The sequence below is a fragment of the Lissotriton helveticus genome, chromosome 7 (genome assembly GCF_964261635.1).
Source record: "Lissotriton helveticus chromosome 7, aLisHel1.1, whole genome shotgun sequence".
In the NCBI taxonomy this organism is placed as follows: Eukaryota; Metazoa; Chordata; class Amphibia; order Caudata; family Salamandridae; genus Lissotriton; species Lissotriton helveticus.
In genome coordinates this window covers 26,795,552-26,817,303 of record NC_136068.1, presented here as the reverse complement: position 1 = coordinate 26,817,303, position 21,752 = coordinate 26,795,552, and the positions used below count along the sequence as shown (strand labels likewise).

Here is a 21,752-nt window from a genome sequence, read left to right as displayed (position 1 = left end):
GAAGGGGCAGGACTGACTCTAAGCTCATGTTTAAAAACTATCACTTTTAATATGTACTTCTCAGTGCAGCATTATATTGTGAGATTATTGTCAAAGATTCCATGTGTTAAAGAAAGAAAACATTTTTTTTTTTTAAGATACTGTATCATATTTGCCATAATAGAAAACATATTTCACACAGCAAACATTTTCTGGGCTCAGCTTGTGCATGGGATCTAAGGGCCAAGATAGAGCCTTAACTCGGCTCTCCCTGTTAATTTGTTTTCTCGCCCACCTCTACCCCCAAAAATACCTCTCAATTTCAGACTTAAAGAAAGTGGGAAAATAATTAGACGTTCCGATGTCACTTAAGAGGTACCTGCTTCGTGGCCTCTTCTGCTGTGATGGGTGGGCCAAAGGTCATGCTTGAGTGGGCCTGCCAACCCCCCCCCCTGCTAGAACCAGGCCTGCTACCCCAGCGCTCCGTTTCAGACTAGAGGCCTTTGTCTAGAATCCTCTGAACTATTTAAAACGGCTGGGAATGGTCAGTCTGAAGTGTGCATGTCGGACTGGCTGTCACAACACAGCCTGCCAATCCAACATGCCCACACCATATTTTAGTCACCCCCAGTGTCAATCATTAGGACTTATCCTGGCCCCACTCTGGCTCACACTCCAGCTGGAACAGTGCTCAGCGCAGTACTTAATAATAACATGAGATTCATTATTTTATGAATTTACATTTGCTGCCGCACTCGCAGCAGGTGGTGGGGCGATGCTCGTCCACCCTAAAGAAGGAACCGCTACTGAGTGGGAGTCCCTGGCACCGAACTACCTCACTCCAAGCTCTGATGGTGCATACTGCTGTGTTCATATTCAATGTGTAATGTAGAGTAGTGGTTCCAGTCACCAACCTCAGCCTCGTTGTTGATGTAGAGTCCTTATCCACTGCCAGACATGGGGTGGATGGGGCCAGATGAAACCAGCGCACAGTGTGCCTGGGCTCAGAGATAATATAATTCCAGGTCTGGGGTTTCAACTTCTCCGCAGTGGAAAGGTTGTGTGAGTGTGTCCCACTTGATTCGAGGTTGTCTACCTGCCCATCTTAATCTGATAAATTGAGCACATAGCTGTCAGAAAAGAAGTCTAGGCTAGGTTTAGACACAAAGACGTTCCTACAAAGACAGTCAGACCTGGCATTATGTCAAAAACTAACAGCTCCATGAAGCAGATGTAAAAGTGGAGATATGTGCTTACTGCTAAAAACAAATGCATTGCATGTGCGCAACAGTACAAAGCACACATCAAATGCATAGAATGCTTCTGAGTGTGTCTAACCATAGGCATTTTCATATGCGGGGTATGCTTCCAGTACAAATTCTGTGCTATACAGTGTTTAATCATGTTGCGGGGATTCTGCTCTTACACAGGCCTATGAACAGGAAAAACAGGACCTCAGTGAATAGGGGTGTACTTCCTACCACATTTGTACCCAAAATCCCAACCGACAAGCAATAGTGTCTCATTCAGTCTCCTATAAATAGCAAGGAGCTACAAATGATTAGACAACCCAGAACAGAAGCACTCCAGACTCATCTCAGAATCGCGGGAGCAATCACACTCTTTTGCTCACTCTTACTAGTCTACAATTGGAATATCGGAGTCAATAAATAAGTTCAAAATGTTTATTTTGACTACAATGATTCATAAAACAATATGTTAACCACGACCAGCAGCATAATTCAAAAAAGCTAATATCATAAGCATTGTCACAATACAATTGAATACAAAAGGAGTCGTCATTTTCTAAAGACTGTGAAAAAGGCTGAATAACTAGGCCTAATTTCCCTCCCCTTGGTAGCAAGAAGTTATTTTATATAACAGAAGATCTCCAGGCGATGTTAGCAGACCCTCTACCTGAAAGCCTAAACTCAAAGGTTTACAACATAGGAACAGCAGAGCTCAGCTCCATGGAACGGCTTTCTTCAAGTGTGTTTTAAAACATGGAACAACGCTATATCAAAGCACAAGTCTTCCGTATTGCAGCTGTTCGTGACATGTTATGTCTAGGTAATAGGGACTGAGCAGAACAGAATAACAAGAGACATTGCTGATCGACCCTGCATATGATCTCCAGACAGCACTTGAGGGAAACGCTGAGAACGTACAAAACAGTCTGTTATCATGTAAAGGGCAGAGGCAAAGTGTCGCAAAAACAAAAGCAAGCAGTGTCATGCGCAAAAGCAGCAGCATGGGGCAAGCAAACTCATGCTAACTTAGCAATGTCGACAATGGCTCTTAAGGGCTACCTAACCCCATATAACACTCACCTCTTCACCACAGTGCAAGTTTGTGTGTTGCTCAAGACAAACTTGTTTGAACTATATAGCATTATTGGGAAGGGAAACATAAAGTACAAATAATGTGTCAGGGTAAATCCTCGTTAATACTGCAAATACCAGGCACAATTGATGCACTAGGAACCCACTGTTTTCATGAAACTGACACCAGGAGAATCATGGATGGGTGATACAAAATTAAAAGTATTCCACAAAAAGCCTCTTTTGCTTTTTAGGGAAGAACCTTGATGTGGGGTTACCCATGCCTTCTTCTCCAGTATTGGAGGCCTTGGTGTGATGCTGCTAGTCTTGAAGATTATGTGGGCTTAGTGGAGGGGCCTGTGTAGATTCTTCCGATTTAGAGTCATATAGTCAAGCCTTCTTAGATCATGAGATGATATATGCTGCAGCTGAGCTCGTCATGAGCGTCGAAAAGGTTAAGAAATTGTTTTGTTTGGCCTCCAAGTTCATCTTGAGTCATATTTTCTATCGACAATCTGGAGGAATTCAGTCAATCAGGATAACTTTGAAGCCAGGTGCTGGACATCCAGTTGTAAATGGATTTTGTGAAGAATATTAATGTGTAGGTAGAGTTTGGAATATTCATAGATCTAAATGTAGGACGAGGCTTTGGCAGTGGTGATAAGGAACATGAGTGCATAATGGAATTCATTTTAGTAAAATACCACTGTCTGGGGCTTTGGTCCTTCAATAATTTTCTAGTTTTAGTATATTTTTACTCAAAATTAACAAATTAACACATTTCTAACACTGTTTATTTTCATTTATGGAAGTTGTGAGATGTCCTCTGAGATGTATGTTCTAAAGAAGAGAGTTTAGTATGCGAATGAGGGTAAATGATGAGTGCGAAGAGAATTAGCTGCTGTTTGAAAAAGAGATACTCTGGAGTTGGAAAAAGATTAGTGGAAAATTGTGGCAGGACAGAGACTCCTGTATGGAGACATGCATCTGAGAAATTGAAAATTTCACAGTTTTTTTCTCTACAGAGAATGTTTCTATCCCTGTTATTCAAGCAGTGACTCAGGACCCAGTAGAGAATGGATCACTGGTTCTGGTCTGCAATGCATCGGGCACAGACGTCTCCTATCAGTGGTACCAGGATGACAAATTGATTACATCTGGAGGAAGAATTAACATCACTAAGAACACTATGAAGAGCCAGACTCTCACTCTTTCACCCTGCACCAGGAATGACACAGCAACCAGCTTCACCTGCGGGGCGTCCAACGCTGTCAGTAATTCCACCAGCAGCCAATACACTCTCACCGTTAGCTGTAAGTATGACCAAGAAACACCCACCTGCTTTTTTTTGTCAAGTAGAAATTTTGTAGCAACTGCAAATCTAGATTTTTTCTGATTGAGCTTTAGATGATAACAAAAGATCTAAAGATAAACGTTATACAATTATTTCAACCTTTTGTGCACAACTACTTTAACAAATCGGGCCAATTAAAAGTGGTCTGGTAGCAGCAGCATGGTAAGACCTAGGCCCTCATTACAAATGGCCTCTTAATTCTGATGGAGCCGGTAACTGCAGTTACTGGCTGTATCGGAATAATGAGATCTGCAGAAACACCACACATCTCATAACTCATCAAGAGAGTTCGGAAGTTAAAGACCTAAAAACCAGACTGGGAATGACTAGTTCTCCTGGTAATTCCTCATTTTTAGGTCGAGCATCAGCGCATGCGGTGTCTGCAACACCTGCAGTAATCACTCGTACTGAGTGTAATCCCACCTCCTGTTGCAATTGGTTTACTCCTCTGTCACTTTAATTTCCTGACTTTTTATTTGTTAACGCTCCAAAACATCATTTCCGGTTTTCTTCAAGGAGCACCGGTGAATTACAGCTTCCCTAGACTCATAATTGTTGTGTGGTCTACTTGTTTTATTTCATGCTAATGCGTAGAACAGGGCGCTTTCACTTTAATTATGGTTGCTGCGCTTGCTTTTGTTTGCGTGCAGCGTACTTTCACTTTAAGCATGGTAGCTCTTTCACTGCCTCTTGCTTTTGTATTCATGGGGTGCACTTTGAAGTATGGTTTCACTAGTCATGGGCATAGGAAGTGTGGGGGATGCGGGGGATATATCCCCCCCAGATTGTGGAGTGGGGGGACACATGGGACAAGGGTGGGGGGATACAAGGGGACAAAAGAATTTCCCCTCTCCCTTCTGTTATTCGCAGTTGACCTGTGACCTGCCTCCAGTCACAGAGGCCACCGCCCTCTGCCCTTTGGTATTCTGCAGTAAGGCTTGGCTGTTCTGGGATGGACAGAGAAGGATAAAATTGTCTCTTTTCCTTCCTGCCCAGAGAAGGCAAGGACGGTGTCCACTTCTCCTGCTCTCCCTCTGCCAGCTACCCTCCTCCCCTCTCTCTCTCTTTATTCTTCCCTTTCTTTCTGTCTCTGTCTCGCTCCTCCTCACTTCCTCATTTCAAGAGACAGCTCTTACGCACCCTCAATTGCCTCTCCTTGTCTTTATTTGTTCCCCTGTGAAATGAATCCGAAAAAGACTAAACACTTTGGCTGGAAATGTCCTCATTTTATGACCTTTTTCTATTTTAAAGTGCAAATTCGGGACTAAGAGAAAAAAAAAAGAAAAATAATTAAATAACCAAATAAAGCAATACAGAGTGTTCACAGACAGACCAGAGTGGTGTTATTTACACCCACACACATTAGCGCCACTTTACAGAGTTTGCCAGTGAAGCGCTACTTTCTTCTTATCTTCTTTCTTTAAACAACTTTGTTTTCCCAGGGTGTGGAAGTGCACCATTCCTAGAGGGACTGCAATACCTGGTTGATTGGTGGAGTGGAAAACGTTTAATGTGATTGCTTTCAACTGTTTTAATTATTTCAGTTTATAAAATGTGTACCCAGCGGCTCTGTGTTCAGGGATGTGGTCTTTTTTAAACCAAACTGCTCACGTTTTGTAAGGATATAAGCAATGGACATTGAAATGGGTCCCTTCCGGGTCCTTTAGTCATGTCCTGAATTTTTCTGGCAAAATCACTCACTGATTTCTGAATAATTCGTTTAAAACCATTAAGGTAACCGTGTTGTTCCTGCTTGCATTTCACATGCTTTACTAATCCTTGCATTCCCTATGAGTGTTTGCTTTTTCCAGGATGTTAATACTTTTTTTCAGGCAGCATATTACTCTTGTTTATTGCACAATTTGAATTGAGTCGCAGCACAACTGGGTTGTAGCTGATGTGAGTGCGAGTTTCTCTCAGTGGAGCAGTATGGTGTTCAGTGTGGGAGGGGAGGCATCACTTTGGCCAGAGCAGCCGAATTTGGAACAGCCTTCATGACCAGTCCACCAGACCCCTCTCCTGACAGAGCATATACTGATGCTACACCTTAGAAGGCCCCGCTAGACCTTAGAAACCCTGGTATCTTAGAACTAGCAGGTGGACCCTAACGGTGGCAAGTGTGAGTTAACCTTGACGGCCTGTCCACCACAATCCATACTGAAGTTGTGGGCAGGCATACGAAGCAGCACACCCTAGAGCAACAGTGACTCTGTCACTGAGGTCACAAGACCCTTGAGGCCAGTCCACCTCACTCATTGGTACCCCTACTGGCCTTTTTCAGCAGTAGTAGTGCCACTTACCAGGGGCTGGCAATGAAGGATTTGCATGCACACCAAACTTAGTGGGTGATTATGATGGCAGTGGGACCGCCACCGTCACCCTATTGGAGGTGATCCCACCGCCATCGATTACTGCATAACCGTTCTCTATATTACAATGGCGGGCGGTTCCCTTGTGGTCAGAAAGACCAACTAACACCCATCCAATGGGCTCCTTGAGCCCCCTGGTGTGGCAGAGGGGCTCGTAGTCACTACAATGCTGGTGGTGCCTATCAGGAACCGCAATAGGGATCACTTTCTGGTTGGATCTCTGCCTTTGACCATGTAAAGCACTCCGTTCCCTTTCAACTACGTATGCACTTCATAAATACAGTTAATGCGAACAGCCGCTGCCCGTACAGGTAAGCACAGTAAGGCCAGGTAGGAGGGGGGGATTTCGACAGAGGACGACAAGGGAAAATTAATTTTTTTATTTTCCCTCATGGTCGTCTGGCAAATCCCCCTTCACCTGGCACCACCACTCTTATGTGCATGGGCCGTAGCTGAATGCGAATATGATGGCATGGGGTTCAAGCAACAAGCCCTGCCTGTGGAGGCTCTATATTCTTACATACCTTGGGAGGGTACCTGGGAGGGTGCGTGGGGGGAGGAATGAATGAGAAACAGAAGAAGCTGTACTCAGTTCAGATGGCAAGCATTCTTTAGTGGTGGGACCCTCCAACAATTACAGACAAGAGACTGGTAGCTGGTGATGCTCTGAAGCAGCATTCACTCTGATGAAAATAGTTATGTAAGTACCCCAGCAGAGGTAACAAGGATTGCAAAATATATAATAAAATGGACTCGGATTAACTCCAGAGTCAGTTGTGCTGAGTAAGAACAGTTAACTTGGGAGACTGTTTTAGGGAGAAAGGGGGCAGGGACTCTGAGATGACTCTGAGATGAAGTTGGCCCTGTGGCCCTTATTTCTGATCATAAGTAATGCTTCTGTGCTATGCTAGGGAGAAGGGTGGGGTCCTTGTGTCTTTCACAAAGGAGAGAAAATGGTGTATCTCCTCTTTAGGCAGGAGATAAAAAGCAGAAAGGGTCAGACTAGCCACTCTGGCTTTTCATTTGTGGGCTGCAAGCCAAGGATGCTTAATTCAGGCTTGTGGGTGCAGGCGGGACCCGCCTGCATTCTTTTTTAGAGACTAGCACATTTTTTAAACCATCAGACTGTAATACCGAACAAAACAGAGAAAGGCATGAAGGTGCGTGGGCAGAAGGAGGAAGAAAAATATGGAAAACAGTGAAAAGGGAGAAAGCAAAGATGAGAAAGAACCTGCAAGAATGAGATAATGTGGAGGGAGAGTATGTTGGTGGATCAAGGAGCCAGGAGTTGAAATCAAATAGACAGCTTTGGTATTCAACAACCCACCTCTGCCACAAATTCCCTCACTACCACCCTTTAATAGTGCCATTCAAGTCTCGATAACCACTCTCTCAGATGCATTTATTTAGTAATATAGCGCCACTCATACCAGTGTAGAGTGTCAGCACTTTACATCACAAACACTACACAGAGCCAATCAATCATAGGTGTGTAAATCAGTGTATAGAAGATGTTACATAAGACTACAAGGTGTAGGAGTTACATGTCATCCATAATTGTAGACAGAATAGTTAAAGAGTGCTTGGTGTGGATGTTGGAAAGTGGGTTATTAGTAGGGGTAAATGTATATCTATCCCTGGCAATAAGGCCACTACCTGAATATATGGCTCAGTACCGGTCTTAGAAAATTATTCCCATGCTCAACCCTGGGTAGCTTGGCTGTGAACGGCTCAACTTCAAAGACAGGTATGTAAAGCATTAAAAAACACAAATTCAGTAAATAGACATAACACACAATAAAAATGCAACACCAATTTATACAAATAGGAAATATTTGTATCTTTAAAATGAAAACAAACCAATGGAGGGAACCAGAGATTTAACTTTTTAAAGTTTTTGTACTATATAGCACATAGAAACCTATAGTGCCTATTGGTACATCTGGTCACGTTAGACCTGCTCAAAGTCAAAGTTTCAGGTCGATCACGGTGTAGCTGTACACGCCTACCCCTTGTGGTAGGTCTTGGTCAAAGTTTTTTACCTTCTGACTTAGTAACTTTTCTGGAGCTTTTCTTTCCGGGATCCCTCAAAGCTCTCAGCCAGTCCTGGTTCAGTGAGTGTTTGCCGGCTTGACTTGCCACAAGCTCCCGGTAAAACGTATGGAAGTCCGACCTCTGGAACTTTTCAGCGGGATGAGCCAGGGTTCCAGGCCAGCACACAGTTGATGGTGGGTGGCCTGGCCCTCGCTGATGGTCCCGGTCACCTTTTCTATGTTCGGAATTAAAAACTTTTACAGAGATTTTTCTTGCGGGGTCCTTCGATACTCTTCACGAGGCTAGATTCGGTGATGGTTCGCCGGCTTGGGTTTCTGCCAATGTACAGTCAAACTCTGGAAGTCGGACCTCTGGAGCTCTCAGTGGGAAGAACCTGGAAGGCAGGCCAACCAGTGGTTGAGGGTCGCCGGCTTGGCTGGCGAGGGCGAGTCAGTCCACTTATGGAGCTTTTTTCCAAAATTGGTCCAAACTTCTACAAACGTCTTGAACGTCTTACTGAAGTTACCCAAAGGGTCTCAAAGTGTCCAAAACATACCACAAGGGTCTGGAATCTCCAAGATGATCCTTGAAAGGGACTTCAGTTCCCACAATCCATTTGGACAAAACCCTTAAAATTCACTGGTAGTTGTCCAGGCTGGGGACTCTTGGTGGTGGTGGTCCAGGTGAGCTCTGTTAACCTTAAGCTTGCAGGGAGTCCACTCTTTAGTCCTTGTGGAGCAAGGTAGTCCACAGGGCTGTAATTCCAGATTGCGCAACAGGTGCAATCTTCAGAGTCCAGGGCCGGGTTGGTGCAAATCAAGCTCCTCGGCAGGAACCCTTCTCTTAAGTTTCAAGCAGCATCATCTGAGAGGCTCTGTCCCTCTTAGATACTCATTCCAAGGTCTCTGGGTCAAGCAGGAGGTCACTCCTCTCCAATGAGGTGCAGGGCAACACCCCATGGTATGACCACATCCTCTAAAGTGTGGTATTATTTTCTTCCAGAGGGTACAATTTCTCCAAAATTCATCATGGCTGATTTTCCAGCAGAGGGAGCAGAACTAACGATACCAGCCTACAAGATGGCCTCATCTACATAGGTCCCTCCCCTTACATCTGGGTATTCCTCCGTAATCCTGCCATCTGACTGTGAGACAGGGGGGAGAGTGTAAAGGAAACTGATTCCTCCAGCTTGTCTCCTCCTACCCTTGAAGAGCATTATTTGCTACCCCTCCCCCTGGCTCTGGCATTCCTATGCCCAGTAACCCCCCCTCCCAGAAAGGCTTTCTAACCCCAGGGGCTCTTAATCACCTCTTCAAACAGCCAGTCCAATCCACTTATCTCTGACCAATTAAGGTAGAGCTACGGAGGGCTGAATTGTGGCTTATAACTTATTGTCTGTACATTTTAGGATAAATTCAACAATACTATATTGTTGCATTTATCATTACCATTCTACTGAGTCCTTTAATCCTAATTTTATGGATTTCCTTTCTCCAGGTATTAATTCATAACCTCTTGCATTGTTAACCTATGGGCTGGGGGATCTGCAATGGAAAAATAAACTGGCCAATTTCTCCAATACTAGGGCCTATATAAGGGCCCTGCTTATACCTACAGGACCCCCACCCCTGGAACACACAGGAAAGACGTAAGGGGTTCTGATTATATCAAAATATTGCAGATCCTCACTTCACAGTGCTCCTAGCACAAAAGACAATTTTGTGAAGCACTTTACTACAATGTGGGCACTGAAATGTGCAATTTTACTAAACCCAGGGCATATAAAACTCATTTTATGAGGGGCCTCCTTATAGATACTTGACCCCCCACCCCTGGGACACCAAGGGGAAATCCTGGGGATACCTAATTTGTAGTTTATCAATTTTTAATTGCCCCAAAAACAAAAGTCGAGTTTGGGCACAATTTGCGTTTTAAAAGCAGTCCTGCAACACAGAGCTGCTTTTAAACTGACCTCGGGCTTCAGCAGTGCACACGTTCAAGTGTAGAAAGGGCTGCTGGCCTCCAAACTGCCCTGCCATATTATATACTAAGGATTTAAAGGTGGTTCTAACCCCCCTGCCCTATTCTGAACTAGGGCCTTATAGGAGAGGTCATGCCAATCATAGGGGTACCCTAACCCATAGTGTGCCCTAGTGTATGTAGGTGTTTTCACTGTTTTTAAGTGTCTCTTTCACCATAGCACTGGCCCTGGGCCTGATTGGGTAGAGCCCAGGGTCAGTCAGAGTCAGGTACCACGAGTACTAGTCAGCAAAAAGTTGGGGGGTGCCTAAGGCACGGGATGGCTTTGCAACACTGGAGAAGTGAAAACTCAGAAATTAAAATATAGCACCATGTTTGGGGGGGTTCTCTTTAATAATCAGAATGTATTTCTATCCTAATGAACCCATTTTCCAACATTAGGATAATGAAAGACTTGGGAAAAATCATAACGCTCTAATTTATACCTTGCAGTTTTTATTCAGGTCATTGATGACGTTTAATAACTCACTGTTCTATGTTAGCATTTTAACTTATAAACTGCAAGTAACAAAAGAATCTCTGACAAAAGCAGTAACCCACTGGCCTATTTCCATTCTATGCATTTTGTGATCGGCGTGGTACACGTTCTTTGCAGCAGGCATGTTAACCCACTGTGGCTACTTTACCATGAGTTAAAACTTCCACAGGCAAACCTCTGATCTCTCTCAATAAAGAACATTGATCACCAGAGTTATCTTCACATTTTTATTGTTGCCTGAAAATTGCTGGAGACCAGGAACGCAGCAGCAGGTACTTTTCAAACCATAATGCACTGGCAAACATGATACCCCCACCCGAAGTCAGCGACCTGTGTTTGCTTGGTGCATGCAGATGCAAGATTCATATGCATGTTTTTTTAACATTTGGTCTAATTACTATGTGAATGTAAATAACAATGAAGCACACATGCAAACTGTGAGTACATGCCTGCTTTTCTCAATATTTCACTTCAAAACTATGCGATTGTATTTGTTTAATGGGGGTACAGTCTCACACAAAGGGTGATATGTATATGGTTACTGGAAAGTCCACAAGGTTGTCCATGTCCCCCCCCAGAATTTTAGTGTCTCCTACACTCCTGCCACTAGTTTATATTTGTTGTGTGGCACAGCACACTTTCAATGTTTTTTCAATTGGGGTGTGGCACAGCGCACTTCCACATTTAAGTATGGTAGCTGCCTTCATCATTAGCGGGCTGCAAAAAGGTAATCTCTGAGGCCCGTTTGTTTTGGAGCGGGCGTTTTCACCAAAAGTGATTCTACAGTGACGCCTCTCAACATGCAAGCACACGCTGCTCACCAGAACAGGTCTGAGAAAACTCTGTTGAAGAGTTCGCTGCTCTAAGGCTTCCTCTTGAGGACCTTGCACTACATGTAAGGTAAGCCTTTTTTTTTACCTCTGTCGTTTTTATAATATAGCCTAACCTCGATCTGAAGGTGTTGGAGCGCTTTACAGGTGCCCCTGTTACATTTTGTAAGGTCGTGTATTCTTTATAGTCAGCTGCTCGGCTATCACATCACATCTCCAGTAGGGGGAGTCAGGACCCACATGAAAATGTGTTTCTTTTGTAGCCATTTTTATCAGTTATGTCACTTCAACTGAGGTGAGGGAGGCTCAGGGAACAAGCTGAGGGTAATCAGAGATCTGCTCCATAATTGTTAAGGGGGGCCTGTCCCCATTTGCCCGATGCTGAAGGAACCGCTGACGTTTTCCTTTTTAGGTCTCGCATTGGCAGCTCATACGCTGCCTCTCCGAGGCATCAAGTAATCAGTATTACTTGTGAAACTCCACCCATTGCGTTTCTAATTGTTTTGTCGCTTGCCATTCGTTTATTCTGGCATTGCTCTTCTTATCTCGCTCATTGATTGGCTGGTGGTCCGATACCTCACTTCCGTTTTGCAGGAAGCAGCACCGACCAACTACAGTTTAGTTCCGCTGCTGGGCTGTTATCTTTTTATTTAGGGACTACTTCCTTGTTTTGTACTGGTGCTCTTCCCTGCACTACAAGCTACATCATGTGTTCGGTGCCCGTGCTCATCAGCACCTAATCTCTCCGTGAGCCGTCGCTGCTCCTATCCACATGGCTACAGCTGCGTGTCTTTGTGCCCCTGTTTGTTCTTACCCCTTCTCCGAGTGGTGCACTCCACCAACATCTACCGTAGCTGCTCCTATCCCCATCAGCTGTGCGCTGCACTCACTGTTGTTTTTTTATGGCTGCTTGTTAATATAGGTTAGTTCCTGCGCACACTTTTTTCCTTCCCCTCCACTCATTTATGTTTTGGATGGCATTAATAATACCCACGCCTTAACTTTCCCTTCTGTTGCTTTCTCTTTGTTTTTGGCTTTCTCCCTCCCTCCTTGTGTTTGGAGCCCTCTCCACCCTCCAAGCACAAACGCAGCTGTGGATTTCTCACAGAGGAGAGCCAACGCTGAGACCTTGCACTGCAAATCCACTCCCCCCTCCAGCACTCGTCCTATGCCCGCCTCCGTTTACTTTGGCGGCGGCATGTTCAGGTCATTAGCCCTTTCCCCCTCTGCAGATACTTTCAACAATGTGCAGTTATACGTGGCCTGCTGCCGCTTTAAATTTGCACTGCACCAAACTCACTGTGGTTTTCAGACCCAGGATGTTAAATAGACTCGGCGCTAATATTATGGCAATTTAGTTTCAGTGTTCTGTACGAGGTAGGTGTGTGCTTTTAGAGTCACCGCAATACTTTTTATTTACAGCCTGGGCGCCTTTTTCAATGACATGCACTTGCACGAAGGAGCAAAGGGAAAAAAAACAAGGGGGCATATTATCAAGCAGGGTGATAGGCAATTATTGCAGTTTTAGCGTCTGTTTTCGCCCGCTAAGCGGCGATAATTCTATCGCCCTATTAGCAAGCTGTCGCTAACTGATGTTAGCGACAGCTTTTAGGCGATAGCGAGTGGTTTGGGGCCCGCTTTGCATGTCAGCGATGTTTATCGCTAATGACATGCAAAGTGGGCGTACCCAACCAGTTAGCGACTGAAAGCAGTCACTAACGTCGCTATCACCTATTAGCAAGGCAGGCGTAGCGATGGAAATATTCACGCTAAGCGCGAATATCTCCAAATACTAACACCTGCCCAGACCAGTTCTTAGCCATGTTATCCAATGGGAGGTGGATAACATGGCAAAGAGCATTTCATCTCTTATGTGTGAATATCGCTGTATTCTCAGCGATATTCACGCATTTCACCGCTATCGCTGGATATTTTAGCACAATGGAGAAAAGCGTTGCTAATAGCATGTTTTCTCCGCTAACATGTCCAGCGATATGCAGCGATAAAAAAAATATGTGCTAAGCGCATTTTGCGATAAATATCGCGATTCCTTGGTTATATGCCCCAAGGAATGTCATGCCGACTTGAGCAGAACTCACTGAGCCAATGGCGGCTATTTTACTTCTAGTAGAGGGAGTGCTTGTTTTCCTTTGTAACCTTTGTGTCATTCTATGAAATCCTTTGCAGTTCTGTAAAGATTGCAGAGTTCTTTGTATTGTTACATTGTGTAAAAACTGTTACTTTTACAACAGTTGATGTTGCTGGAGGTGAACGTGCAGAGAAACGCTGCATACATTTACTGATGCGCAAAGTAAAGCTGCACAAAAGCTAAACGCTTCTTCCATTGTGATGGGATTCAAATGAAGTAAAAATGATCTTGAAAGACTAACATAGGTATACAATACGCAGAAAACTTTGTGAAGCTAGAATTAAGGGGTTAAAAAACAAGGCGTCACGCTCATTGTAAAGCTTCGTGACCCAGCAATGTTGTTTCCTTCTCAGCATCTTTCAGGCCTCCTCCCAGGGCAACTTCTTACTGTCACGGCCTTGCAGTTCTGCCAACAAATGCCCTATCTTGCGGTTGGGACAACTTCAGTGAAAGGCAAAACTAGGTAGGATGTCAGGAGCAACATGTGATCTTATTGACAAGGGAATAGGGAAGTCACAAATGTCAGCTTGCCAAGGTAATCAAAACTACCTACAGTCACCAGCCCTGTTTGTGGTGTAGTTTTTTAAAACAAGTTCTTAATTTGAGATGGTGCTTGTGTGCTACCAAACCGTAACCCTCTGGAGCCAAATACCCTCCAAATTAAAAATATCAGACAAAGATGTTTCCCATCCCCAGACCAGTGTGGCTGAATAGCAAAACAGAGAATATAGTGCTACTGACATTGAGGTACACTGCATATTTTATGAAGGGGGTTGGCAGTGGTGGACAGTGACACTCCTTTTTGGGGACCAGAGCCTATTATTCATAACAGTTTTTGACCTGGTGCATGAGTGCTTCAAAAGTCACTAAATAGAAAACAGATGCGCTGCACGCCTTCTTTTTCTGTTTTTTACTTTTTGCCGCACCCGCACTTCCACTTTAATCATCTTCAGGTAAAGCCCAGGTGCCGCGATTGCTTGAAAAGTAAGTAAATTAAAAAAATAAGATGTGCTATAGGTCTCACATTACTGAAAGTTTAAGCTATTGGCATTGCAATATTATTAGCAACGCCAATAGCTCAAACGTTCAGTAATGCGAGACCTATTGCATTGCAAATGCTTGTTTGAAATAATTATTTGTTTTTTAATAGCAGTGCAGTCACCTTTACATGTTCATTACTGTTCCCATGGGCCCACGAATGCTTTAGTGTGTACTCACAAACAGTCCTTCTCTGTAATATTTCTTTGAAATACACCCCTATCCAATCTATACACTCATCCCATCTTCCATTTTCAAGAACTTGTATAAAAGTACCATTACTAACTATGGAACCCTTTCCTGAGTGCACATCATTATTCCAAATAACCAACATTGACTTATAGCTTGCAGACTAACCATTAACTTTGGAATTCAGAAAAAGGGTGAGTTACTGGCGTAACGAGAATTGAGGGGGCTTCCCTGCAAGGTACGTGGAGGGCCCCCCTCCGGGCTCAAACAGGAGCTCTCCGGCCAAAGTGCCTTGCTGAGGGGGCCCCCTGGAGCTTGGGGGCCCGCACCGCGGGGGTTGTGGGGGCCTGTGTTGGCCTGTGTTACACTGATGTAAAGCCTTAACTCCTTGTCAGGAATAGTAAGCACTGAATTAATGCAATCACAATTCAATACAACACTTGGATTTGGTGCCCAGTGTTTTAATAATAATAATAATAATAATAATAATAATAATACTGAAGTTTATATAGCTTATACAGCTACCTCTCACGGAGGTGTCCCGTGATTAAAAAGCCAGGTTTTTAACTGTTTCCTGAAGTGTTTTCACCCACCATGCAACATTTTCCTTCTCCTTGAGAAGAACCCAGGGTGACCTTCACTAAAAGATGATCTGCCCAGGAGTGACCCATTCATTTCTTAAATGTAAATGTAAATGTAAATGTAGTATACTTGTAAAGCGCACAGCTGCCCCAGCAACGGGGCGTCCCGGCGCTGTATAACTCTGGGGAACCCGTCCTGGCTTTCCCTGTGGGATGGTCCCTTGCTGGGAGTCCCCAAGGTGGAGCCAGGCATCCCCGGAATTGGTGGGGCCGTTGTGGAGATTAGGCAAGCTAATGCCCAGAGTTGCCGAGTGCAACCCCTGATTAGAGTAAGCACCGAAGCGAGAATTATCGAGTCCGCTGACCAAGGTCCACGACCCTGCCGCGTCGGGAATTGAACCCTGGTCCCAGGCTGACTTCTGCTCTCAGGCCTGCCGCCTCTAACCAGTGAGCCACACTACTCCACTATAATAATGTTGAAATAGTAATATTTTCATTTCATGATATTAAAAGTAACAGCAGGAACCAAATATATAATACTAAAACATTGACGTTACAAAATATACACCAAAGCCCTTTTATTTACTCAGATAAACCTGTCGTTTTTGAATGTGGTTTAAAAATGTCACTGTCACTTTCTAAAGTAAAGTACCCTTGGTGTTTCAACAACAAAAACACATGATTTACAAGAAGTAAAATAAATCGAAACATGTTCTTTTAACATTTCTTTGAGTTGCCTTCTGCTCCTTCAGATGAGGTCCCTGGCCATAATGATGATGTCACCAGAAATTATTGCTCTGCATCTTTAAAGTAGTACTAAGCCTGAAGACACAAGCTTTCTGTGCCAGGATCGGTTACTCTCTCAGTTCTACACTGATAGGCAATACTTTTGCACCCCAAGTGCCGTCCATCGTCTCCCCTCATCAGAAGGTGCCTCTGCAGAATAGCTTGGTGAGTATCCTTTTTTTTTAAAATTATTTCTTTTTTCTTCCGACCAGCAGTTACACAACAAACAATACCTTACATTTATCAGATGTGTTGGTACATGTGACAACTTGTGAATACAATATAATGTACACACATAATCAGTAACACTTTCTCCTTGTCAATTTCGATAGACAGTGAAGTATTACTATGTGGCAGCGTAACCCCTTTCCGTGGCATCACTACAGTCCTCACAATCCGTCTAGACCCTGTGTGAGTCACTCACCCGAATATTGCAGTATCAACGTCATTGATATTTGTCAATTCATGTCTCTGGTTCTGTAATTCCTTGCAAGTATTGCATGAGTGGTTACCAGAAGTCTCTGGGTCTCGAAGCTTGCTGGATGTCTTCTGTGTAAGACTCTAACGTTTCTTTACAATAGGTCATGTCTTTGATCCAGTCTTTAAGCCTGGCTGGTCTTTTGCTTCCCCACCTGATCGCTACACTTCTTTTTGCAAGTAGCAGAGCTACTGCTTAGAATTTCCTGCGCCTAGCGTGTTTGAGCTTCTTGGCTCCTAATATGCATGTCAAGGGGGTGTTGGGGATTTGTTCCGATAACATATCAGTTAGTGCGGCAGTGGCTTCACCCCAGTATGCCTGCAGTTGTGGACATGACCATGATACATGTAAGAAGTCTGCGCCTGGCGCTTTTCACCTCAGGCAGGCATCTGTCTCTAAGGCCCACTCAGTGTAGCTTAGCTGGTGTATAATATATTTGTTGGATGAACTTGAAATGTATAATGCGTAAGTTACAATTGGACGTAAGAAGTGTGAGTTGTGTACAGCTGTATTGCCAGTCTTGTTCTTCAATTGATATACCCAGTGACCTTTCCCATCTACGTAGCGCTGCTTTGGTCTTCACAGCCTGCTCACCCTGAGCCGCCGTTTATAGTCGTGTTACAAAATTCTTTCTGGTGGGGGCCGTTAATAATATTTGTAATATATTCAATTGCTCGGGCTCAGCCAGAAAGGCACTGTATAGTGACCTTATAGTCGTGCGCAATCTTAAATACGCAAAGTGTTTAAGTGGGAGCTGGTGTGCACATAGGGAGGGGTCTGTCCATTTAATGAATGTATTATGGGGAAACAGTTGACCCATAGAGGTCAGTTCCATCTCCTCAAGCAACTCTTGCATATTCTTTTCTTGAGTTACAGTAAGGTTGGGGTGTTTTGCTGTGGGCAGCGCACGTGCATATATCGGTAATTTGTGTGCCCTGTGTGTCAGCGCGTGCCATGCTCTCGAGGTGCACTTGGCCGTGTGTATCTTGTCTCCTGGTGTATAACAAATTGGGTCGGCCAGCAATGCAGTCAGAGGCATGGGGGAAATGCTATCTTTTTCCACTGCAATGTGAGGTGTATATGCATGTGGTTTCGTCCAGTAGTGAGCGTGTTGTGCTTGCGCACAAAGAAAGTACAACTGAAAGTCTGGTGCCCCAAAACCGCCCAGGTGATATGGTTGTGTAAGTACTTTCCGACTGGTCCTAGCCTGTTTACCAGCCTTTGTCAGTCTTTTTAGGACAGAGCGCAGTTTATCAAAGAAGGTCTTGTTCAGCCATAGTGGTATGTTCCAGAACAGATACAGGAACCTAGGCAATATTATCATTTTCTGAAGGGCTATCCTGTCCGCCATTGAGAAAGGCATTTTTATCCAACTGTCTACCTGGTCCTCTAGTCTTGTCATTGCCTTTCCATAGTACTCCCTGATGACTATCTCTGGATCCCTGTGAATCCAGATCCCTAGGTACTTAACCGGGTCTGTGCGCCATTTCAAGGGGAATTCTAAATCGGGTTCCAACGTACCTTCGGTAAGTGGTGTCACAAAAGATTTATCCCAGTTTATGCGAAGGCCGGCGTAATTTTCATATTTAACATATTCTCTAATAAGCGAGTTTAGGTTTCTGACCGGGTGCGTGGTATATAGAATCATGTCATCTGCGTACAATGCTATTCTAATTGGCCTGAGGTCAAATTGTAAAGCCGTTGCAGAATGTTTCTGGTGGATTTTGCTGGCTAGCGGCTCAAGAATTATGGCAAAAAGCATTGGTGACAATGGACGTCCCTGTCTAGTGCCTCTTGTAATCACTATGGGTTTAGATGGGGAACCATTTTACCTGACTCGTGCTTTGGGTGCTGTATATAGTAAGGATGTCCACTTTAAAAAGGGTTCAGGGAACCCCATCTTGCGTAGAGTGACAAACATAAAGTCACACTCTACAGAGTCAAATGCCTTAGCGGCGTCTAAGAGTGCTGCGGCTGCTGGCACATCCAGGTCTAATTGGTGGTAGAGTGAGAAAATGCTGCGAAGGTTGTGTGTAGTAGACCGTGTTGGCATGAAGCCCGCTTGGTCCGGTAGCACTAGATTACAAAGAAGTGGCTGTATTCTATTAGCAATTATTTTAGCTAAAATCTTAGCATCAAAATTTATCAGGGACAAGGGCTTGTATGAGTCGCACTCAAGGGGATCTTTACCCGGTTTCGAGAGTGCTATCAGGAGTGCCTCGCTCAGTGTGGCTGGTAATGTGCCTTCTTCGTATGCTTCTTCAAGCATTTCTGTGAAATGTGGGACTAGTATATCCCTGTACTCTTTGTATAACCCTCCCAGGAGTCCATCAAGTCCGGGAGCTTTATTGTTGGGGAGAGAGTTAAATGCGTCTATTATTTCATCTTTAGAGACAGGAAGGCAGAAGTACTTCCTATGGCTCTCTGACAGTCATGCCATCTCTATGTCATCTAGATATTCCCTTATGTCTGAAGTGGAGGACGATACCTGGGCAGTATACAATTGGGTGTTATATTTAGTGAAGCATTCCAGTATTGCTGGGGTGTCGTACACTGGATCGTGCTGCTCATCCTGGATCTGCGTGATATATGCAGTGGTATGTGTAGGTCTGATTTTATATGACAGTGCTCTACCCAGTCTGCCCCCCTCCTCATAATTTCGAGCTGTGTATTTGCGGGAAATGTATTTAACCTCATGATAAAAGCTCTCAAATCAGTAAGAGTTGTAGAGTAGCTTTAATGTACAACCATCAACAAGTCAAAGTAACAGCAACTGACTTCTTCAGCAATTGGAATGTCATCATTCTAATAATGATGTAATCAGCAAGAGGTCTCTTAAAGATACAGCAACATATAACACATCCCCTATACATAGTAAAAGAAATAAGAATTACAGCTTGAAGAAACAGTATAGAACATCTACAATGAAAAGAAGATAAACAATAAATTAAATTAATGCATTACATAATCATTGAACTTCCTAGGAAGTTGTATAGACCTCCTAGGAGTAACTCTTTGGTAATTAGAAGAAGGAGCAACACTAGGATTATTGGAGGGTCTGGAACCACAATTGAAATGATTCCTGACACTATCGCACTTGGCTAATTTAGACATATTCCAAGTGCAACCATTGTCCAAGGTGACAACATTTTTCCTAATGGAAACAATGGTGAAGGGACCGGTGAAGTTCGAAACACCTTTGTGACCAAACTTTGTTTTTTTCACCAGAACACTGTCACCTACATTCCATTTCCTAAGTTTGACAACCATTTTGGTATCATAACGTTGTTTATATTTCTGCTGATAATTTGTCAACACTTTCCTCCTTCTCACTTCCCTTTCAACACTGTCATCACGACCTTTCTCTGGAAGCCAAGTAGGATTGAGCTTAGAACAAGCTAATCTACCCCTCAAAGCTTCAAAAGGGGATCTCTGCATGACAGCATTGGGAGTCGTGCGGTGTGCCCACCACGTTTCCCTCAAGACACTGCTAAAAGAGACTTTGGATTCTAAAGCCCTCTGAGCGCAACTTTTTACAACTCTATTCATTCTCTCCGTGAGACCATTCGCTTGTGGAGAGTAAAGAGCAGTTTTCTGATAAATAATATCCAGACTCTTCAAGAATTCATCCATCTCACTGGAGGTGAATTGGACTCCATTATCAGTGAGCAGAAACTTTGGAACTCCCTCCGACACAAATACATCCCTCAGGAATTCAATTACAGTTCTAGAATTAACAACACTCATGCATTTGGAAACCACCCATTTAGAGGTGTAATCCACTAATAATACTACAAATCTCTCATGCGAGGGCATAAGCTCAAACGGACCCGCTATGTCCAAGCCCAATTTAGTCCACACAGCAACAGGAACCTCAACAGGTGACAAAGGAGATTGATTAGTGGTGCGTGTTTTGTCATTGACTGCACACAAATGACAATCTTTGACTACAGTCTCCACCATGTGATCCATACTGGGCCACCAGTATCTCTCTCTAATACGAGCCTTCGTGAGATTTCTACCCAAATGCCCTTCATGAGCGAGATTAACAACTCTCTCTCTTAATTCACTTGGAGGCACAATTCTATCACCCCTCATTAAATTGTCTTGAAAGAAGATTAAATCATCCCTCACTGTCCAAAAAGGCTTCAACACACTTTCAATAGCATCATAATTTGGCCAACCATTCCTGATGACATTCCTCAGCAATTGAAAAACGACGTCATCATCAACATTCCGTGACCATTCTTCCTTGGAAATGCTAGACTCCAAAACCCAATTTATACAAGCAGCAACATCTGTAGTACAATCTCTTTCAATGGGAAGATGTGATAAGCAATCAGCAGGTTTATTGTTCAATCCTGGAATATATTGTACAATGAAATTGAATTCTTGTAAACCTTCCCTCCATCTTTTCAACCTAGGTGTCATATGATTATTTTGATGACATGAGAAAATTTGAACCAGGGGACGATGATCAGATTTAACCACAAATGGGATCTCCCACAAATAAAATTTAAAGTGACATATAGACCAAAATACTGCCAACGCCTCTCTCTCGATACAAGAATAATTATGCTCAGCTTCCTTTAAGGCTCTTGAAGCGAAAGCAACAACAACTTGGGAAAGTACAGCACCTAACCCCTTAAGGCTGGCATCAGTTGTCAAAATGGTTTTGAGTCTGGAGTCAAAATGACCTAGAGTTGGCATTTTACCTATCTCCTTTTTAACCAATTCAAAAGCTTTCTCGCAATCACCAGACCAAGAAAATATGCACTTTTTTTAAAAGTGATCTAATGGGCTCAACAAGACTGGCAAAACCCTTAACAAACTTGGAATAAAATTCCGCCATTCCCAAAAATGACTTGACTTGGTCTTTATCAACAGGAGTAGGTGCCTTGACAATGCTCTCAGCCAATTCCAATTTGGGTTGAATTCCACTCCCAGAAATAACATGTCCCAAATACGTGACTGATTCTACACCAATACGACACTTTTCCTTTTTCACTGTAAGTCCACTTTCATTTAACTTGTCTAAGACAGATGTTAACACTTTGTCATGCTCACACACATCTACACCATGAATAAAAATATCGTCTTGAAAGAACATTACATTGGAAAAACTG

At 43.7% G+C, this 21,752-nt stretch overlaps 1 protein-coding gene across 1 annotated transcript in view; it reads left to right on the top strand.

Annotated features, from left to right (window-relative positions):
• Nucleotides 1-21,752, top strand: part of LOC144768901 (hemicentin-2-like) — a 538,034-nt gene that overhangs the window by 290,814 nt on the left and 225,468 nt on the right. Inside the window, exon 14 of the mRNA XM_078652914.1 lies at nt 3,326-3,613. Coding sequence (XP_078509040.1) covers nt 3,326-3,613 — 288 coding nt within the window. The remainder of the gene's footprint in view (nt 1-3,325; nt 3,614-21,752) is intronic.